The sequence below is a fragment of the Ambystoma mexicanum genome, chromosome 3q (genome assembly GCF_040938575.1).
Source record: "Ambystoma mexicanum isolate Mex_15411 chromosome 3q, UKY_AmexF1_1, whole genome shotgun sequence".
Lineage (NCBI taxonomy): Eukaryota > Metazoa > Chordata > Amphibia > Caudata > Ambystomatidae > Ambystoma > Ambystoma mexicanum.
Genome location: NC_090926.1, coordinates 30,188,544 through 30,211,146, shown reverse-complemented (window position 1 = coordinate 30,211,146; position 22,603 = coordinate 30,188,544). Strand labels below are relative to the sequence as shown.

The 22,603-nt window shown below is 44.2% G+C and overlaps 1 protein-coding gene across 8 annotated transcripts in view; it reads left to right on the top strand.

Annotated features, from left to right (window-relative positions):
* The first annotated feature begins 9,222 nt into the window (after positions 1 to 9,222).
* Positions 9,223 to 22,603, top strand: part of MAFF (MAF bZIP transcription factor F) — a 56,542-nt gene continuing 43,161 nt past the window's right edge. For 2 of the 8 annotated variants that reach the window (XM_069652981.1, XM_069652986.1), the window contains exons 1-3: positions 9,223 to 9,305; positions 16,880 to 16,983; positions 17,593 to 17,672. In XM_069652981.1, coding sequence (XP_069509082.1) covers positions 16,981 to 16,983; positions 17,593 to 17,672 — 83 coding nt within the window. In that variant the 5' untranslated portion in view covers positions 9,223 to 9,305; positions 16,880 to 16,980. Of the gene's footprint in view, positions 9,306 to 9,918; positions 10,009 to 16,879; positions 16,984 to 17,592; positions 17,673 to 18,079; positions 22,433 to 22,603 lie in introns of those variants that run through there. The other 6 variants (XM_069652982.1, XM_069652987.1, XM_069652980.1 and 3 more) reach the window with 4 other exon arrangements.

The following is a 22,603-nucleotide window of genomic DNA, read 5'->3' as shown; positions in this document are numbered from 1 at the left end:
CCAGCTGTTGGCGCAAGAAGGATCCAAAAATCTTGCCAATAGTGTCGAGAAGGGTGATCGGGCGATAGTTCGCAGGGTCAGCCCGACAGCCCTTCTTATATATCGGGACCACTATTGCCTTAGACCAGGAAGAGGGCAGCTTCTTGCTAGTAGCAATTTGAAGAAATAGTTCGTGGATGAATTTGGCCCAATGTGATTTGTGCTTTTTAAGCATCAGATTTGATATTTGATCGGGGCCGGCAGCTCTTGAATTTTTTAGCTTAGCGATTGCAAATTCAATCTCTTCGCACGAAGGTATAAGGTCCCAACTGGAATTTGACACACTCGGCGGGAGAGAAACTTCCAATGCAGAGTTTTCATATAATAAAGTGAAATATTCATGCCATTTCTCGCTCGGAATTTCATTAGAAATTGAAGGATTGGATTTCGAGCGACCTCCATTTAAAATGGCCCAGATTTCACGTGTGTTTTTCTGTACCAGAGGTTTTAACATGGATTCTGCTCATCCTTGATCGATTATGACAAGATGTGATCTTAACCAGTTTCTATATGATTGCCGCCGCTTCTTCACTTCCAAAGCCTTACAATTCTGATCACACTGTGTTCTTTTGATTTGTCTGAGGTCCCTCCTTAATGATTTTTTTCCTCTGCTATTTCTAAACTATATAAGTGTTTCGGGATTATCCCAAGGACTCTTGAATTAAGGGTTATCTGAGTTTGGTCTGTCAGAAGCGGTGTGTACTATACTGTCTGAAGTACATTTAAGCTATGACTTAAATGGGCGATCGTAGAGCCGTTGGTTCTCAGTCGATTTCCTGCAGCATTTATTTGAAGTCGATCTAAGTGTTTTTCTGGCATGCCACAATGCTCTTCGCACCAAACGAATCGCAATAAGTCATGATCACTAGATGTCATCGGCTGCACGTTTAGAGAGATGGATTTTTCAAAAAAGTCAGACGAGGCCCAAATATAATCAAGTGTATTCGACCGAGTCATGCTATGCCATGTTGGATTTGCGGGAGAGTCGCCCTGAATTGCTCCATTCAGCATGTGACAGTTGCGATCTAGAAGATCTTTGGCCCAAAGTTGGCCTCTCGGAGTAACCTCAGAATCCGGCAACAGAACATTTGATTTGGAGATTAGATCAAACTTAAACCAGCTGCAGTTTAAGTCTCCACAGATGAGTACAGAGACGTTTTCGTATTTTAGAAAGGTAAGATCAATTTCATTCAATACTGACTGAATGAAAGATGAGGATGAAATCATGGCGGGATTCCAATATCCATTGATAATTAAGAGATTAGAAACCGTAGCTCTCAATGATAGTCTAATCAAAGTGCTTTGCACAAATGGATTAGGGTTCGTAGACGTCACCAACGTCCACCAATTCCAGATTTTCAAGAGAGTTATTAATCCTGCAAAAGGCCGGCTTTTGGGGTTCTTTCCAGCTGGATTTATTAATATGGAAAAACCATCACGTGTGGGAGGATCTCGTAGCCACGTTTCTTGTAAACATATGATGAATACATTCTCCAGAGATTCCTGGAATGTGTTGAATAAATGTGTGCAACCCCTTGTATTCCATGACAATAGAATTAGCTCTTGTTGTTTAGTTTGTGATCGTTGTTATTTGCGTGGCCCATGTGGAAATCTTTTCAGGTTATTAGCTCTTCTTTCGAAAGACTGATGCGTGGCAGCATCTAAGATGTCAGGGGATGAGACCATAGACTGACGCAGGGCTGATCACTTGGCAGCTCCAAGGTTTGCCTCGTGATCAAAATTTGTTTTAGTCGATGAAATGGAATTCGAGGCCAATGGCTCGAGGGTGAGGTCAAAGCCATATACCAAAAGATCTTTGTTTGCTTGAAGTAGCATATTTTTTACTGCTGCAGAAGCTATATGAAGAAGAACATGATCAGAGGACATTTCAGAGACATATTCCACAATTTTGATGTCGTCTGATGTGATCGCTCGCAAAGGTGGAATGCAAGCAAGCAATTTTAGAATATTTCCTCTGTTTAAATTAACTTCGTTGCCATCTGAGTGAATATTTTGGAGGCGAAGTTTCCACTTGTATTTTTGTGTTTCCTAATTTCCGAATCCGGGGGCTCGCTGAGTTGGAGGCAAACGCGTTTTCAGCTGATTCAATGTTTGTTTTGGATTTAACCTCGAACTTAGTGCTTTCTGTGGAGCCTTTTTTGTCACGAAGGAGAGTTGACTACTGATTGGTCTAGCCTGCGGTAACCTCGAAAGATTGTTTGCCTCTTGGATTTTCCTTAAAGGGGGTTCGATAGTTCTAACGACTTGTTCTTCGACAGAGACAATGGTGGAATTCTCAGGATCAGCTGAATAAATTGCATAAATCAGTTGAAGAGTCTAAGGAGCCATGTTCAGAAGAAGGAGCGCTAGTTGCTAAGCGCCGTCGTTTTGCTGAAATCTTTGAAAAGCTCAAGACAGTGCCTGTTGAACTTGTTGGAGGATTTCCAACAGTTCTCTTAGTAGTTATTGTGTGAGTTGGTCTGGTGAACAGACTTGTCTTCTTCGGAGTTGTTATATTTCTTATGAATTTTTTGACCTTTTGTTGTATTTGTTTCGGTGGAATACTTTTTTTTTTGGATTGCTGGGCTTGTTTCGCAGATATTTTTTTTGATTGCTTTCTGTCGTTGTAGCAATTGTTTTTGCAGAGCCTTTAAAAATATTGAAAGAATTTACTGTCGTTAAGGTTTGCAATGATACAGTTCCTTTTAGCGGAATCGTATGTGGTACAAGGGTGCTCACTTGCGGAACAGAGCCTTGTACAGTCTGAGTTGGATCTTGAGCGTCCTGCATGGAAGCCAACGAGCTTGTTGGTAAACCAGGCTGTGAAGATTCATTAGGAATTGTCACCAAATCGCTTCTCGATGGAGAATGACTAGAACCAGAAGATGTGTCTCGAGACACCGGGGCTCCACATACTTGAATGGATGTATTCTTTCGCATCCATTTTACAGAGTCCAAGAGGCCTTCCATTAAAGCATCATTTTGGCAATGATGCTGAGCGGCTAGATCACTCAGCCTGTCCTGCCATCTCGTTGCAATTTCTGCATTAGTTGTCATTTGATCCTGTAGAAAGCTCGAGAAATGTTCTAACTTGTCAATTTTTGTCGTTAAATTGGATATTGCAGCACCTTGATCACTTATCGTGCCAATCAGAGACTCAAAGATTTTTGTAAATGGTGCTAGAGCAACCGCCGAGGCGGCCACACATTGTTATGGATCTGCGAAAGTGCTTCAGATGAAATACCGAGCAGTTGTGGCTCAAGTTCCTGAAGTGATGAGGAGCAAGTTGAATTATCCAGATTGTACTGCGGATTAAATGTGGAACATTTCTTTACAAAGTTCGTTGAATGAACCTCGTCACTTGATTGGAATTGCATATGATGCGGAGTACTCGCATTCAGTGTTGGATTTCCATGTCGAGGAGGTATGGTGGATATGCTTTTTCTTTTAAGCTCAGCGACTCTTTGCAGGCGACTAGCACGAGCGATCGCGCTCCGATCAAGAAGTATAGGCAATAGATTGAGATTTTGTACTGGGAGTTGGGAAGTACTTGGAATATTAAGATCGATGGATTTATTGTTTATGCTTGACATGGAAGGATGCCTAACATCAGGTGCCTGGCAAGCTAAGGCACTGTCGTTCTCAGGTTCGGTGCATTCAAGTACGACTTCTGAAGTAGCTCGACCTGCTGGTTTTAGTGTAATAGGGTCGATTAGAGAGCCACTTAAATTTGTTGTAGATGATGGACATGGAATATAAACAGGGGGCTTCAAGACGTGTTTGGCGTTGATCGTGCCAGTCTGTAGGCCACTTGACTTGGCCAGAGAGTAACTAGAGAAATTCTCCTGTGACAGAGTGTTTCTGGCATTAAGAAGTAAAGTCGGCACCTTTGTGGGCATTAGTGGTCGATTAATTTGCAAAGTATGTTTGGTATTCGAATTATTCAACAGAGGATTTCCCAGGTCTAAATTAGAAATTTTAAGCAGTTCTTCGTCAGTCACTACATTTGAAAGAAGACCTTTTTCTTTCCAGAGGTCAACATCATTTGTGAAGTTATCAGTCCTGAAAGGCACAGGAGCCAACAAGACTGAATTCATTGATCGCTCAGTTGGAGGAGCTCTCGCATCAGGCTGAGACACCCAAATGGCAGCAGAGAGGCTAGGTAAATTCGGCCGGTCGGCGCTAGCTGCTTGAAATGCAGCTGAGTCAGATTCGCTGGCTAACGCTCTTGCACAGGGATCACCATTGGGAGTTGGATTGCATTCGAGATTGGTAACACAAGTGCCTGATGAATATTGGTTGTCAGGTTGGAATGCTGGCGCTTCTAAAAGAACGCAAGGCTGGAGCAATACGTTGGAGCCGTCATCTGGGGTGCATCGTTCATCAAGAGTCGATGATGGGGGAGATGCTAAAGGTTTAATTTCCCCAGTAATTATTGGGCTTTTTAGTGTTGATGAGTTATTTGCAGCCATTAGCGCACGGCCAGTGGTTTTGCTTACCTTAGCCCCAGCAATGGCTTTCATTCTGGCCCAAGGGTTAGTCACGCGACGTTGCTGTGATGATTTTTTCCAGTTTTGGGGGCCGTCTGATAGCAAGGTCATTGTTTATCTCACAGTTGCAGACAGCAGTAAAGCAGCAAACAGCCAAACAGCAGGAATCACAGCAGACGCCCTTTATGCGGCCGGTCTTAACGCCGCAAGGGTGTGCTGAGCTCTGTTTTGTGGGCCTGGGTAGGTCACGTGAGCAGTCACGTGACAGGCACAGAGCTCCGCCTCCTCCTGGAAGCGAGTGAACTGGCGAGTTGGGAAAAACGAAATGCGCGAGTTCTTAGAACTCCCAGCGCACGTTATCAAAATGCAGCAAGCAGCAAGAAAGTGTCCTCTCCTCACGGAAATTGCACACAATTTTATTATATTCTTCGACCAAAGTCTCTGGATCAGAGTTGTCAGGGAGTGTGTTAAGTGTGGGGAGTAGGTTCAGGATAAGTCTAAGCTTTGGACGAGCTCATTCGGATTCCTTGGTTGGTAAGATTGAACCTGAGGAACTCGACTTTGGTAGCGTGAAACATGCATTTTTCTGCTTTAACGAAAAGTTGATTATCTCGAAGGCGTTGTTACACTATAGAGATGTGTTGAATATGCTCCGTCATGGAAGGGGAATATATCAGGATGTTGTCCAGGTATATCACCACGCATTGGTCTAGAATGTCATGGAACACATCGTTCATAAACGCCTGGAACGTTGCTGGTGCATTGCAAAGCCCAAAGAGCATTACAAGATATTTGTAAAGACCGAACCGGGTCCTGAAAGTGGTATTCCACTCGTCTCTGCTTTTCATGAGCACCAGGTTGTAAGCCTCACGGAGGTCCAGTTTGATGAAGAATTTGGACTGTCCCAATTGGTCAAGCAAAACAGAAATCAGCGGGAGGGGGTACTTGTTCTTTACAGTCACAGCGTTGAGGGCTCTGTAGTCTATACAGGGCCTGAGATCCCCCTCCTTTTTGGGCACAAAAAAGAGCAGCCAGGCAGCGGGTGAAGTAGATGGACGGATAAAGCCCATGGCCAGAGTCTTGTCCAGGTAATCCTTGAGAACCTTGTCTTCGTTTAGGGTTAGTGAATACACCCTCCCCAATGGTATCTTTGTCCCTGGGACCAATTCAATAGGACAGTCATAGATGCGGTGAAGAGGCAGAGTCTGGGCCATCCTTTTATCTAAGACATTGGAGAAAGAGGAGCACTCGGGAGGGATTTGTGCGGTAGGTTTGGCTGATATGGCCCCTGTTGAACCTGAAACCGCGGCCAGGACCTGGCTAGGTGAGTCTAAGGAAACCCTGTGGTCGGTCAGACATTGGCCATTGCAAAACACGGAGTGAAACTGAATGATGCTCAAAGCCCAATCAATAACAGGATTGTGCAGTTGCAACCAGGGTATCCCTAGTATGATTCTGTAAGCTGGTGCTTTAATTACATCAAATGTGATTTCCTCAGTGTGTCCATCTGTAGTGCACATAGTCAGACGACCTCTTGCGGTTCCGATCTGCATGGGCTCTGGAGTAGAGCTAGCCGAAGGAGAAGAATCTGAGACCAATGGAGGAAGCGTTGGTCTCTTCTCGCCCTTTCTTTCTGCCCTATGGACGTCAATCTGAAGAACAAGATCCAACAAGTCAAAGGCAGTAGGGACCACAGGAACTGTGGAGAGCATGTCTTTTAGCTCCTCAGAAAGGCCCTGATAGAAAAAAGCCAATTTCTTTTCTTCCGGCCAGTCGGTTTCAGCAGCAAGCTGATTAAAGCGAGCCAAGTAGGTGAGAAGGGTGGTAGAACCCTGCCCGAGTTTGAGGAGCTCGAGATCAGAGGCTTGAGTCGTATAGCGCGTATCGAACACTCTACTCATGGCCGAAAGGAGGGCGTCACAGTTATACAATACATGGCTGTTTGCCTCTAAGAGAGGGTTGGCCCAGGCGGCCGCTGTGCCCCCCAAATGAGACAGGACAAGAGCAGCCTTGGTGGTGGAGGTGGGAAAGGAGGAGGGCCGACACAAAAAGCGCAGCTTGCACTGGTTGACAAAAGTGCGGCACGGCTTTGGGGCCCCTGTGAAGTGTTCTGGAGGAGCTAGGGGAAACTGAGTGGAGACCACTACAGGGTTGGGGTCCTGCCTAGGCGGTGGAAACCCGAAGCCAGATGCAGAGGCACTAGCTGCTTCTGCTCCCTGTAAACCGGGCGAAGTCACCATGTCCTGAAGTGTATCAATCCTCTGGCGAAGGGATTCCTGAGCAGAGATCATATCAGACCTAAGATCAGAGACCATCTGCATGATTTGTGTCAGGATTTCCGAGGGTTCCATTTGCACTCTCTTTCATTTTGGCTTCTAATTCTGTAACTCACCAATGTGCAGGCAGGCCGGGGCGTTGTTCAGAAGAAGTAGCTCAGGACTCGAACCTTCAGTCGCTGCTAAAAAAAACCTTTTAAGGGGCGTGTCTCAGAGCGGACCTCCTCTACTTGAGGTAACTGTTTTTTATAATAGACCTCCCTGCTGTGCATACAAGACAGGCATGGCGGTAGATTACCCAAAAGAGCGGGGAAACCCACACTGCCACACCAGGCTGTAAGGAAAATACAAGGAGTTAACACCAATATACACCACGAAGCAGATACAGATCTATAGGTAAAGTAACAAACCTGAAGGTACTGGCGGCTGGACTAAGGAAGGAGCCTAGAGAGAGAGGACCGGACAATTAGCTAGCTATTAGGACAGATGAGTAATGTAAGGGATACAATTATAGAGTGTCTTACCCCTGGGTAGAGCAGGAATTCCAAAAGATGAAACAAGGGCCGGAAAAAATAATAAACAGGGAGGTTAATAAAGGGTAGCTCCCCAGGCAGCACAAGGGTCGCAACTAGATCTGGGATGGAGCAAATGGGCGGCTATGTGTTTAGAATTGCATAGGTAGTAATCCAGGTAAGTTCCCAAAGTAAACAATGGTCCAGAGTTTAGAGGAAAGAACAGTCAGGAGTCTGAGTACCAAGAACAAGAGAAACACAAGTCAATCTTCTGTGCTTACCGGAAGAGAGAAGTGATGTGACTGAGTATGTAGTTCAGGAGAAAGAAGCAAGCCAAATGCGTCCCAGCTTCTGTTAATGCAGCGGTAGCCTCGAGCAGGCACTGGATGTGAATACAGCCGTAGCTTCGAGCAGGCACTGGATGTGAGTGCAGCCGCAGGTTCGAGCAGGCACTGGATGCGAGTGCAGCCGCAGGTTCAAGCAGGCACTGGTTCTTCTGCTGGTTCGCGGAAAGACAGGAGTTCCATGTTAAGCTGCAGAAGGCTTGCGGATGCAGTTCCCAGGAAGGCGTGTAATGGAATACACCACCTCGAACGGACCGAAGAGCAAACACGCACGGACTCCGGGAAGGAGGGCAAAGGAGGTCAGGTTAGCGTTCCGGTTCAGTATTAGACGGTCGGTACCAAAGCCAAAAAGGGGCAGGCAAGGAATGGTCGGTTAGGAAGTCTGGGTTCAATGAGGAAGAAATCAATCAGCAAAAAGGTTTGGTAATAGGTGAAGATACGCTAATTAGAAGCGCCAAACCTGAGGCCACAGGGTCTTTTATTGAGGGGAAGGTGTGGCCTGTGCATCCGCGTTGGCTTGTCGGAGCATGTTGTGGTCAGCTGCTGGGTAACGTGACGCGCAGTCCAGCATCTCCGTTTCCCTAGCAACCTCCAACGCTGCCAGAACGGGAAAGCCAGTGATGAATATTGTTCCTTATAGTGAAAACACTGCAAGCTTGGAAGAGCGGGCTGGGCCCTAGGTGTAACAGCCGCCATGCTATCAACCCACCACAACAACCTAGGTGAAAGAGATTCCAACGATACAAACATAGATACAACAGAAGACATTCAAGAATTGGTTCACCAAGGCCATTGACCAATTAGCACCAGCTAAAACATTCAAAGCAACACCAAAAAAACTGGCAGCAAAATGGTTCACAGAAGAACGCCAAAAAAAATGCAAAATGGAAACAAAATGGCGAGAATAATCCACCAGACAAGACTAAATAAAATACCAAATACAACTCAAATTGTACAAAGCAACAGTCCTCAAAGCAACAAAAAAAAATACAACTACGCCACAAGAATCAGCAAACAATTCACAGAAAGAACTCCATCGCCCCTACACAAACACTTTGTGACAGTCACTTACACCAGAGCAGGGTCTGTGTAGCAGCTGCACAGCAGTTACTGCGTTTGCAGCGTTGCAGAGCCTGAACTGTACCATAAATGAGCTTCGGTGCAGCTACTGTGTCTATAATACCAACAACAGGCTGCCCAGTGTAATTTCAAAACCAGATGTTTAGAAAATCACGTACTTATAATATTTAATTTCAACAAGTGATAAGTACAATATACAAGGAATTACAGCTTCAACGTGCATTCCAAGAGGTTGCAAAAGGGCTCCACTTGACAGTATAACAACAAAGGGGTGAGATCGTCTAAGTTAATGGATGCTAAAAGAAATGCATATAAAATTCACTACATGAGCTGGATGGCATAAACTCACCTGATGCTGCCTGGAAACTTGACATGAGCGTTTCGTAAAGGGTAGATACTAGTTCCCATTCGAGAAAGGGACCATAGCAAGGCCCGCCTCCGACCACTTCTTCACTTGGGCTGCTCTGCATCACGTGGGTTTGAAGGTTCACTGTGTCATATTTTTTGCACGAGCGCGAAGGCAAGGCGTTGCGGAAGCGATTCCTCCATTGCAAAGCACATTTCGTAAGTTGATTGTTATTTGGTTTCTGGGAAGACTTAAAGTTATCTATTGTGGATTGATACTGTAATACAGAGCAGTAATATTGGGGAGGGGCTATATCTGTGTATTTTGGTGGTTTGTAATGTGCTTCAGGGGTGACGTTTACTTAAAGTACAGATGTATTGGGTTTTGTTTTTTTTGTTATTTCAGTTTAGTTTGAGGATACGTAATGTGCTTCAAAGGGGTGAGGCGATATTGGGGAGCGAGTATTTCTGTATATTTTGGGGTTTGTAATGTGCATCGGTTTTACTTTAAAGTACAGGTGGATTCAGGTCGTTTTGCGGTTTGTCTTATGCAGACAGACGTATTTGGGTACGCATTCTAGCATAACAGTTCGGTTATTTATTTCTCCTGCATGGGGGCGATTTGGGTATTCCCGGGGAGGGGTTATTTCATTTACTCCTGTGTAATGTGTGAAAGAGAACGCTAAACGGAAGCCTTGTATTGCTTTCATTATTAATCGTAGATTTAAAGTCCCTATGAGACCCGATATCATTGTGTGTTTGTTTAAAAGTTTGCCGATACTTTCTGAAATGCCTTTACGGCGTAATGACATGACTCTTACGTCGTTGTGACGTTTTCACGTGGGACATCTACGTGCTTAGGAAGAGAATTACGGAGGAAGGAGTGTTCCACGCCCGCTTATTCATCTCGTACAAGCGCCAGGTATATTTAATGATGATAATTATATTTGTATATATATCGAGCTCATACACAGGTGGCTCAGAGCACGACAAGGCAAGGGAGAGGAACAGGAGACAACAAAACACCGCTGGGTTTGTTTTTCCTATTTTGAATTTAGTTGCACCAACAGCGGATCTTTGTGTGTCTTCTTGGCTGGTATCCCCATGTCGGCCGCACACGCCGAGAGAATTTCAAGGCAGATTCGGCTGCCAGCAGCAAGTCGGGTTGTACCCCCCATCTTCACCCTTATCCAGTGGTGGAAATGGAAACAATTTGGGGGGTGAGGTGGGTCTTCCACAAGGGCCGGAGTTGAAGGGGGCTGTGCCAAAAGAGGCAGGGTTTGGGGTGCGGAGCTGGCTGTTGACCTCAGATCAAAGGAAATGTCCACAATAATAGTTTAAAACGGCGCAATTGCTTTCGTGGTACTTCTTTTTTTCAAACTATATATCAATTCCACTTTAAATCGCTTCCATGGCAATGGTGATGTTATTTCACTATATGAATCATAGTTTTGACCATTGTTGCTGAGTAAATATTCTTTGAAATGCACAATTTGCATCCCATTTTATTTAAAAAAAAAAAAAAAAAAAACCTTCCCCTTTTGGTACTGTTCAAACAGGGTCACAAAAGGAATGAATTGGCATTTACAACTATAGGCCACTTTGTCATTGGATTGGTGCGCAAGACAATTTTATGGCCCAGTCCGACCCGCACTTGTACCGTACCAGCCATCTGTGCACCTAAACTACCAACAGCAATGTTAGTCTATACTGTGATCTGAGCTTATGCAGAGGATTATTTTAAGCAGACTGTTAAAGAATCATTAAGAAGAGCAATTACTCTAGCTAATGGTGAAAGAGCAGATCATCTTTGGGGAAATCCTGGTTTAAACCGAGGGATTGTCCTGCAACCTTATTCTTAAAACTGCTGATTTCTGTTCGCCATAATCAACGTTTTCTTTTACTTGAACCAGACCCGGCACAGCTCCTGCAGCTCCCCTATGAAAGCAGTTGGGTGGCTGCACCGTGTGGGATAGTTTCAATGATAATAGGGGTATTTATTTATTCATGCAATGTTTGTCAGATATCTGTATATTTTTTTAATGCAATGTTTGTCGGATACAAGTATCCGACAAACATTGCACAAATAAATGAATAATCCGGGTCCGTGTATCTGACAAACATTGCATAAATAAACCGGGTCATGGCTGAGGACTGTAACTTCCTCCTGTGCACCCTGCACGGGGTCACCCCAAGAAGTTAGTTTGCTTCTCCTGCAGCTGTGACCTGTAGCAAAGTCCTGCTGTGTACACGTAGGGGGCGGAACCATCAGAGCGCTCATGGCATCAATGAGCTGTTCCGCTCCCCTACTCCAGGCCGCCGCAGGCGCTTTCCTTTTTTTTCCCAAAGTAACCCAGAGCATGGGTTTGGGGTTTGCGGCAGCCGGCTCTGGCTGGATCCCGTGATCCAGCAATATAATAAGGGATAAGGCCAACTAGACCAGAGATGACAAATAACTATTGTTTAAATCAAAATAGTTTTTTGTTTATTATCCAAATACACATATCATGAAAAAATCGGCTCCACAAACCAAATGCAATACATCCCTCCAAAAACCATTCATTCATAACTCATCCATCCAATAATCATATTTGCAAAAATTGAATAAAACAAGGTGATACTTTGTATATACCCCAAATAGTAAATCAGTCAATTATAATTTCAACACTCGATTATTTTACAATGTGCCCCTCTGTTGGTATTCGGGTTTTTTTTTAAAACTGTTGTCAACATGTTTCGGTTAAGTTGTCACACGAGGATGAGACAGTCCCCTCGTGTATTGACTTAGTGTTAAACCTTCTTCAGGACAGGAGAGCAATCGCCAACTTGGCGTTGCCTCTTGGTAAAAAACCAAAGGTGAGCGGTGTGTGGCAGGAGAGCCTTGAATCTAAAAATAAAAAAGAATAAAAATTGTCATCTCTGTGTTTACTCAACAAACTATTTACTTAGTATCTACATATAGTTTGCTTAGTTAACTATATATCACCTGTTAACCTCCTCTGAAACTTTCAGGGGCTGGCGAACCGGTGTGATGGAGTCGATCCCGTAGTGAATGCTTCCAACAATGCCGCTTCACGTAATGGATGCCCTAAAGTAAAAAGGACATGTGTGTTTTAAAATTCAGAAATGAGAACCTACTCAGGTCATTCACAAATAATGGGTTGGTAATCACTGTTATTCTCAAAAAGGAAAATATATATTTTTTAATTTCCAGTTCGAAAATAGTACCAATTAATTCATTAAAGCAACTGCGTCTTTAAAACGCCTGCGAAGGAGAAAACAAAGCATATGAAACATGCATTAACTGCTATGTTTCAAAGCGGCAGCAATCTGTCATTGTTGGATAAACTCCAGCACAATCACGCTTTAAAACCGGGAACACTTACTTGAGACAGCCGTATGTTTAATTGCTGTTACGGCTCACTGGCAAGAAGTGTAGCAAAATTTACGGCCGTGAACCGAAGGGCTGCCTATGTAAACAATAGACACAGAGCGGCATGATTAGTGTCTGCTCATTAAACTTGGTGCACTTCGGCACTGCTGTTTATGAAAATCATTCTTCTCTTACCTTGTTAAAGGCGAGAGATGGAATCCAGGACCCTGCTGCGCAGTCAATAGTCTGCGCTCCTATCGTCTGCCAGAGTTTTTGTAAACGCTGTGCAGGCATGTGCTTAGGCCTCACAAAGCGGTCGCTTGGAATTATGGGCTTCGTAGTCTATACTGACATATACATCTTATTATATTTGAACACGGACGATATTATATCATCCATAGTGACACTACGCACTACGAAGCCCACAATTCCAAGCGGTTGTTCTCTCTGGCCATAGCGCATGTTTATACAGCGTTTACATGAGTCTGTCAGACGGTGAGCTACATTTCCGGCAGATGTCGAGCCAGGAAACACAAGACTGACAAACAGAATATTTCGCGATGGATGCACGAGATTCTCAGGCAGTGACATGTGAATCAGCCTGTATATGTCAGTATAGACTACGAAGCCCATAATTCCAAGCGACCGCTTTGTGAGGCCTAAGCGCATGCCTGCACAGCGTTTACAAAAACTCTGGCAGACGATAGGAGCGCAGACTATTGACTGCGCAGCAGGGTCCTGGATTCCATCTCTCGCCTTTAACAAGGTAAGAGAAGAATGATTTTCATAAACAGCAGTGCCGAAGTGCACCAAGTTTAATGAGCAGACACTAATCATGCCGCTCTGTGTCTGTTGTTTACATAGGCAGCCCTTCGGTTCACGGCCGTAAATTTTGCTACACTTCTTGCCAGTGAGCCGTAACAGCGATTAAACATACGGCTGTCTCAAGTAAGTGTTCCCGGTTTTAAAGCGTGATTGTGCTGGAGTTTATCCAACAATGACAGATTGCTGCCGCTTTGAAACATAGCAGTTAATGCATGTTTCATATGCTTTGTTTTCTCCTTCGCAGGCGTTTTAAAAACGCAGTTGCTTTAATGAATTAATTGGCACTATTTTCGAACTGGAAATTAGAAAAAAGAAAATATTTTCCTTTTTGAGAATAACAGTGAGTACCAACCCATTATTTGTGAATGACCTGAGTAGGTTCTCATTTCTGAATTTTAAAACACACATGTCCTTTTTACTATAGGGCATCCATTACGTGAAGCGCCATTGCTGGAAGCATTCACTACGGGATCGACTCCATCACACTGGTTCGCCAGCCCCTGAAAGTTTCAGAGGAGGTTAACAGGTGATATATAGTTAACTAAGCAAACTATATGTAGATACTAAGTAAATAGTTTGTTGAGTAAACACAGAGATGACAATTTTTATTCTTTTTTATTTTTAGATTCAAGGCTCTCCTGCCACACACCGCTCACCTTTGGTTTTTTACCAAGAGACAACGCCAAGTTGGCGATTGCTCTCCTGTCTTGAAGAAGGTTAAACACTAAGTCAATACACGAGGGGACTGTCTCATCCTCGTGTGAAAACTTAACCGAAACATGTTGACAACAGTTTTCAAAAAAAACCCCGAATACCAACAGAGGGGCACATTGTAAAATAATCGAGTGTTGAACTTATAATTGACTGATTTACTATTTGTGGTATATACAAAGTATCACCTTGTTTTATTCAATTTTTGCAAATATGATTATTGGATGGATGAGTTATGAATGAATGGTTTTTGGAGGGATGTATTGCATTTGGTTTGTGGAGCCGATTTTTTCATGATATGTGTATTTGGATAATAAAAAACTATTTTGATTTAAACAATAGTTATTTGTCATCTCTGGTCTAGTTGGCCTTATCCCTTATTATATTGCAGAACTGCCTGAAGGGCCATAGACAATAATCAGGCCTCCCCTTTTTTCTACCTCCCGTGATCCAGCTACACATCTGGTGCCGGATCTCGAATCCGACGAGAGCCGGCCCAATGACCAGCGCTGCGTTATCTGAGCAACACAGTTTTCACTGTTAAAACAGTAATGAGCTCACTACGACGGCATGCAGTTCCCTTGGTATGATTTCTGTAACTTTACTGCCTTTACGAGGTGAGGGGTTCTGAACGTTTTCCGCTCAGTGCTGCCAGGCAGTGCATTGAGCTGTACCGACCAGAGTCTGTACCACAAGATGTCTTTCTTGACCATATTTCTTTCTTTCTGTATAGGACTGACTTCCTTCATTTCCTTGCGACTTCCTTGATTTACCTGCGTTGTCTCACTGGCTAGGTGCCTGCATGTTGCTTTGCTAGTATACAGTGAAAATGCAACGCCTATGTAGTCTTGCCAGCAACATAATGAGTATTTAGCGCTAAAAAATAGCCATACTGTAGGCAGAGGTCTTCAAACTGTTGGGCGTGTGATCCAGGACAGCGAGAAAATCGAAAATACATGCTCAGTCAGTGCAACTTGATGGGGGCGCGGTAAATAAACGCAGCCTGGACGTGCACTTTCCTGCATTTGAATCGCGTGTCCACGCTGCGTTGTTTTTTCCTGCTGGTGCCGACAGCGTCTTATTGCCTGGTAAGGGATGCCGCTTCTCCACTCAGACCGCACACCACAGTTGGAGGGAGTGCCGGGAAGCAAGCGTTTCAGGCCTTTATCGAGCCCTCTGCTTCCCTTTCCCCCTTTGGACCCATGAAGATTAACACGTGGGGCAGGGGGGCTGGATCACTGCAATGCTGGTTCCCCCTGTGTCCCTCTCCCTCTTTGCCCCCACCTTGCTTGGCCATGGGGGAAGAAGAGGCGAGCGGCAACAGAAGCATGCATTGCCAGTGTTGTATGATATCCAGCTCCCCCACAGCAGATTGGTGGGCTCTCCAGCAATCTGCCGTGGGGGAGCCAGATATCATACAACACCGCCCCCCCCCCGCTTTGGCTGTCCCTCTGCCTCGTCACCCCTCTGGTCCTTGGGACGGCATTGGCTGGGTCTGAGATCCGGCATGACATCTGGTGCCGGGTCCAAAGATCCGGCCAGGCTCCGCCATGGCTTTACCAATCCCCCCAACTTTGCAGAGGGAAGCTGGGGACTCGGTGACCTAATCTAAGCAGTGCTCCTTTTCCCCAGCTTTCGCTCACGTATTTCCTGGCTCTGTTTGCTCATACTGTTTTTTTCTGTCCTGAAAAGGACACCACGGAAATCAATGGGCCATGAACATCACTGTGGCGGGGACGGGGTGGTCACTGTTGAAAGCAGGCATTCTACATGCTGGACACATTATTGTTCAAAGGAAAGTCATTTCCAAACTCAAAAACGCTGCTGAAACTTGCGTTCACTAGTTTTTCTTTTGAGATGTATGCATTTATTTATTTCCCTGAGCACCACACCAATACAATTTGTGTGCCCCTTGCTTTGTGTTTTATCACAGGTTATATTTATAAAGATGTTCTGTTTACAAATAAATGCTTCCATTGTGCTGACAGCAGTTATTAGGAAATTAAAATGGGTTCATGGGTGCTAAACGGAGGCAGAAATACCCCAGCCCATCCCTTGGCCAAAAATATTTTATAGCACTTCCTTTTTAAAAAAAAATTGCAAAAAGTCATTCGATTAACAAGTTTTGCATATATTTTTGTTTTTATTGTTTTGGTTAAATTCATCCTTAAACACAGTCTCAGCAATGGTCTGTCAACCTGCTGAGCTACCCTGGGAGCCATCTACTATAGAGCAAGTCTTTGCATCCCTTGATGTACTAAAATCACTGCATTACCAACAGCACTTTGGGTTCACCGCTGCCATAGAAGTGATTTAAAGTGGAATTCGTGTATATCATCCTGATGTGGGTGTCAGGCCTTAGCCTGCATGTGGCACCACATGTTGCAGAGAAGCCAGGGGCCCTCGTGTCTGGCATGGCACCCTCTGGAGTCTGCTGCTACATCAGCAATGTTACCTAACTGCAGTATGAGCTACATGGCTATTATTTCATGTTTCCAAAAGTTAGCTCGGTGAGTTAAGAACTACTGTCATATTCTATGTAAGATATGTAGATGCCTGATTGGAATGCCAGCAGGCTGGACTTCTCAACTGTTAATGGTAAAATATAACAAGCTGATACTCTTACTCTCGCTCGCTCTTTTATTTTTTTTGTCTCTGTGGCTTTGAGTCACGTTTTCAGGTATGTCCTCTGACTGCTTTCTGCCAGCTGGGGTGGACTGACCTATAGGGAACTTCGGAGATTTCCCAGTTGGACCCTGCACCCTAGGTTCCTTTTGTGTGCGGGGGAGGATGTGTACTGACTGGCAGAGTGTAGTGCACAAATATTGGTACGCTCAATCTGGTACATCTATAATATTTTTTTATTGTACTTCTTCAATTGCAGGAACACAAATTGGCTCAATCATCTCATCTTGGACAGCAAAGACCCCAACAGCAATGGCACCTTAAAAAAAAAAATCTGCACATCTGTATTACGACTTGCCGATGGTAATGTCCTTATTTATTTATTTCAAAACTACTGTATTTTGCTGTGGGTGATGGTGGGGTAATTTTAAAGATATAGTAGGAGTCATATTCGGGGATTTCAAACCTATTTTTGGGGCTGTTCCTTTCTCATGTCCAGTTTGGGGCGGTACTGAAAGTCCACGTCTCATGTGGGAGTTGCATTTACAGTGCACTGTGTACTCTCCTGGTTTCCCAGCCTTAAGTCCGGCTTACTAGCGGTATGCAGTAATACAATTGCGGCAAAAATGTTACCTTTACAAAAAATCGTGGTTTGACCTGGTAAAGGTATACCATTTTAATGGGAGCAGGGGTTGTGGGGGTGTCCCATGCTCCCCTTAAATGGTATAATGGGTCTGGGAGTTGCAGGGGTGTCCCCCGCATCCTTTACATGGATGGCAGTGGCAAAACCACAGCCTTTTACTGCAATATATATATTTTTTTTGTTTGTTCTGTAAACAGCCATTTTTGCAGCATTTTTAACACATGGAACCCTTACTAGCTGATGCCTAACACCCAAGAGCTGGTTTTAACCCTTGCTCATTTTTGTCGCAGGTAGACCCATGTATCCTTGAATAACTGTTTTCATTGCAGCAGCATCGCTCCAAGCGTTGGTCTGTCAACCTGTGTCCCAGCAAGAAAAATCCAGCGAAGCACTTTACCCAGTCACGCAGGCAAGTGAAGATTTCTTTTCCCTATGTAACATGGGTTGAGTAGAAGTACTGAGGTTTATATCAGCCCTGTGCAATATGCATCCAGGTGTGGTTTTTGCCACCCTGTGGCCTAGTCCAGGACCACACTTCAACAAAAAATTCAAGCTAGAACTTCACAATCTGAACAGTGAGACTTGTATCAATATGATGTTGTTTTTTTTTTTTTTTTATCCAAGCAGCGTTTCTGACCCATTCCTGCTCAGAGATTTTTTTTAATCCCCTCAAGCTGTTCACATGGTTTTGTCACACCTCCTCTCCCCCCCCCCCAGCCTTTTCACATGGTTTGTTTTAAATCTTATGTGGTGTTTGTCAATTTAAATCTTTTAAATCCTTTTTAATTTTTGAAAACTTTAAATGGTTTTAAAAAAATAACGTGACCCAAATTAACATGGGGGTTTGCAATGTTTTCAGTCAGGCTCCTTTTTTCGATGGATCATTGGTACTAAGTGAAAATATCTTTTTCACTGTACCGATGGGAGCGGGGGGTGATTTAGAAAGACCGATCTGTGACCGCACAGATCAGTCTTTCTAAATCAAACTATCATACTTGTCAAACCGCGCCCGGGCTGACAGGCGCTGTGAGCCCCAGCAGATTCGTCACAGGAGGCAGAGGTGAGTTTTGGACTGTGTGTGCGCGCATGTGGGTAAGATGTGTGTGTTGGGAGGGGGGGGAATTGGGTGTTCGGGGCCCCCCAAACCCCCGATTGACGAGGTAATGAGCGGCGGGTGGGGAAGAATCAGTCTTTTTTTTTGGTGTTCGGGCTTTAAAATGCAGAAATAACACATAGAACTGGATGTTTTAGTGCCCAAAGATGGTAGGAATCTCAAACGAAAAGCGGAAAGAGAGGTGGAAACTGACACGAGAAATTGCACACGGAAATATGATGTCTTTTTTGCATTTTGGGTTCACATGGATCGCAGTGGTTGACGGGTTAAGCTGCAGCGTGTGGTTTGTGGCGCTACATTAGCAAGCCTGAAGCCAACACTGTTAAGGCGTATTTGGCAACAAAACATTAGCAAAAAAGACCAGGGATTTGTTTGTACGGCAGCTGCAAGGCATACACGGGCAAGAAGACACTGATAAAACGTGCCCTCAATACCTGCAAATGCTTTGGAAGCTTCTTACCACTTTATCTGGAGGGAGGGGAAAAAAGCCCTTTACAGATGCTGCGAGTAATACTGCCAACAATTCTCACGGTCAACCGGGTAATGCTTAGTGACTGTGCAGCAGAGAAATCCAAAAGTATCTTTATGTGATGACCCACAATTTTCCGCTGCATTATTGATCTGTCCTCTTCTATAAGTACAGAATTAATATCGTGCTTGAAATATTGGATAAATATTTTGTAAACCAATTCAGGGCAGAGCAACTGCATCTATAGTCATTGGCATTAACTACTTCCTAAGTTCCCACTGCCTGAAGTGGGAGGCGTGTGTTGGTATTTGCTTGGATGGTGGTCCTTCAATGTCTGGTGCTAGAACTGGGTTAAAAGTGAAGTGTTGGTAGTAGCTTCACATATATTGTGGACACACTGCGTGATCCCCAGCAAGCTTTGCCTATGTGCAATATGGGGAATGGACTCTCGGCAGTGCTGACATCTGTTGTAAAGATTGTGCATTTTATTAAGATGCACTGCACAAGAGCCCGTCTGTTTGCCACATTATGTGCAGAAATGGGAGCTGAACATGATGCTTTGTTTCACACAGAGGTCAGATTGCTCTCGAGGGGGCAACGTTTTAAATTGTGTTTAGTAACTCGGGAACAAAGTGAGACGCTTTCTCCTGGGTTTAGACCAGACGAAAGAAGAGCCTCTGCGTGATTCACACTGGCTTGTACTGGTAGCTTACTATGGCGACCTCTTTGAAAAGCTATATTTCTTTTTTAAACCTCTCCTTGCAAGGCACAGAAAAGCAACCACATCATTGGCTACGAACGCAAAAATGTCAGCATTCAAGAAAGTTGGAGCTTTGGAGGAGGAGGGTTAATTTCTGCATTCTGATTTGTTTCCATTATTAGCAGATGATTTTTAGGAGGCGGAGTGATCTTTTCATGTGTTGCTGAACTAATGGGAAACCAGCTCAGAACCACTCTCAAAAGTACTTTCCAGAGGACAATTGTAGCATCAATGACTGAGTGGTTCAGCCTTTCCTATCAGACGTAGAGGCACGCCCTCCTACCAATACACCTCCAGGAGGAACTAATGGAACTTCAAAGTGACCGCCTACTGGAGAGACAATTCAAAAAATTGTCCTTGGGTGGATTTTGGCAAAATGCAGTTTCCTACTTTATCCAAATGCACAACGTACTGTTACCTTTCAGCACCTCGTACCTTTGCAAGATTGGATTTTCAACACTTGCAGCCCTAAAGACTAAATATTGGTCAAAGCTGGAAGAAAACCTGTGGTTGGCTATTGCAAAAAATAAACCCAATAGTGATGGCTGGCTGCTGAAAGGCAGGCCCACCCTTCACACTAGTTCTCCAGTATGCCACTGTCCAACTTGCAAGTGACTGCACTGATGATAATCAAGTTTTTGTACTTGAGTATATCCTACGTTACTGTAGGAAATAAATGTCCAACACTACTTTAGTCACGTGCCCTGTAGCAAAAAATTCAGAATGCTGTGTTTACAAATATTTGCCCTCTAATTTGAGTTATTGCAAGCAATGATTTTGAAAGAACGTTGTTTGGCACCTGCACCATTCTACACCAGATAAACATTTTGGAGTCCATGTGGATAGGGCCAAAGCCAAGTACCTTTTTTCTTGGGGATGGCTCGGGGGTCAAAAAAGTTTGAAGACCACTGCCTGTAGAGTGACTATCTTGTTATCAGGAATTATTATTCTTTTTAAAGGTAAAAAACCTAATTGTTATCTTGCTGGCACTGTTATGTTAACATATATTTTGATTGCTAGTTTGGATGAGCACTTATCCTCCCTGGTTCCTAGGTGACAGTGCATGTGTGGGCTTAAATGACAGAAGCTTAAGGTACTAAACAAACCTTTGCAAAATCCCTAGTTGCTTTAAAGTGGTTGATTATCCACGTGCTTGCTGTGCCCTTGTGTGCGACATTGCTATGTGTCCTCTACGGTGCATATACAACTCGTACATGTGACCACACCTTCAGTGGGTACGAGCAAAATCATTCCAGTGCTTTACTGTGAAGGACGGACCCAGCGATACCCAAGCTTTGACTCTGTTGTCTGCATAAGAACATTACAGTGTCGCATAGCCCCTGTCAGAATGTGTCTATTGTAGTAGAGGACACAATGCTGACAGGTGCATGCCAGTGCACAGACACCCGCTGGCATAGCTTTTCCCGTGTGTGGGGATTGTTCTGTGTGGCTTGTGGGAAGCGTGTGTGACTTTCGCAGCATCTTTTAATATTGCTTCATTCTGAAGCAGGGGGCCAAGTGGAAAAGATTTGTTTGGCTAGCATGAAGGCTGGCTAAGTTTTGAAGTGTGTGGCAGACTTTTTGAGTCGCTGTTTGGTACGGGGTGTGCTGCACACACCGCCAGGTGTAGTCTCAGGCTGGGGATGGTTGAAACGCCCTTATGAATTGAGTTGTTTGATTCCCGCGTTCCTCCTTCTGGTGGCACAAGGTGCTTTCGGCTTAAATTTGCCGTTGTGATTCTGCGCACAGAGAATGGTTGCAGATATTGGCCATCCAAGGTCTCATGAAGAAGGGAGAGAAAAAGACTCCTCTAACAAACAGTGGACAGATGCCCCCATCTATTTATTTCTCTTAACAATGCTTGCAACCTGATCATTGCTTTCACGTAAGCCATTGAACACCAGCCAACTAAAAAAAAAAGTGGCATCCATTAATTGTCCAGCAACTGAATTTGCATTAAAGGAGAGTCTGAACTCCCACCCGTCCCCCTTTTCAATCTGTGGAAGATTGTTGAGATTTGTGTAATGTGAAAAGTGTACAGGGCAGGTACTCTGAAGTTCAAGGTCAAAGCTGCCCCACATAAAAAGCGAACTGTCTGGCATTCAAAGACTCATTTTGTATTGTAATGCTTTTGAATATTATTTTTTTCATTGCTGGAAGTTACGGATGCTATACCCGCGAGGCAGAGCTTTTTACGTCATTTAGTGTAAAGAGCACATAGATGGCTTGTTTACCCCCTTTTTTCCATTGCCTTTTCGGTTCACAGTAGGGCTAGTTGTGCCAGCCTTTATGGGCGCAGGGGACCGTGTTCTAATTCCCCTCATGACCCATGCTCTACTCAGTTTACTTTGTTCAACACTTTGGGGAAATCGCTACATGATTTAATATATACAAATGTAAGTTTCAGGGACTCGGGATTACTGTACGTTCTAGTTATTCTTATGTCACATTCTCTATATAGGTTGATAAGGTTCCTGGAGGGATTTTATTGCCTCTTCAATGCAGTTTTTTTTCCCCAACCACTCGACATCAGCAGTTGAAGATAGTTTGCCTGTAAACTTTATTGAATGCTTGCTACGGATAGTGATCCCTGTCATTAATTTTGAAAATCTTTTTTGATCATTGTTTGATGATCTGTGGTGAATGTTTTTATGGTTTTTCTTTGTATCTAATGATGGTACCAGTTCATTCTCGTTAGATGATGTTGAGCTATTTTCTTGCTTGTCTGGATTTATCAGCAGCCTTGTGTACCCGAGGAATGGCGCGGTAGCAGGAGCTTTCTGTGACCTGGGCGTGAAAGGAGTGCTGTGAATTGCTTTGCTATTTGTAAGTTTGGGGTCACTTTATTCCCTTAAGGCAATGGTCTTCGGCTTAAGCTTAAGGCAAACTTCAAGCTTTTTATTCTTAGACCCCCCCTTGAGTAAAATGATTTCTGCCCCCCCCCCCCCCCCCTCCAAGCCACAAATGCTTATATTTTCTTTTAAAAAGTCACCATAA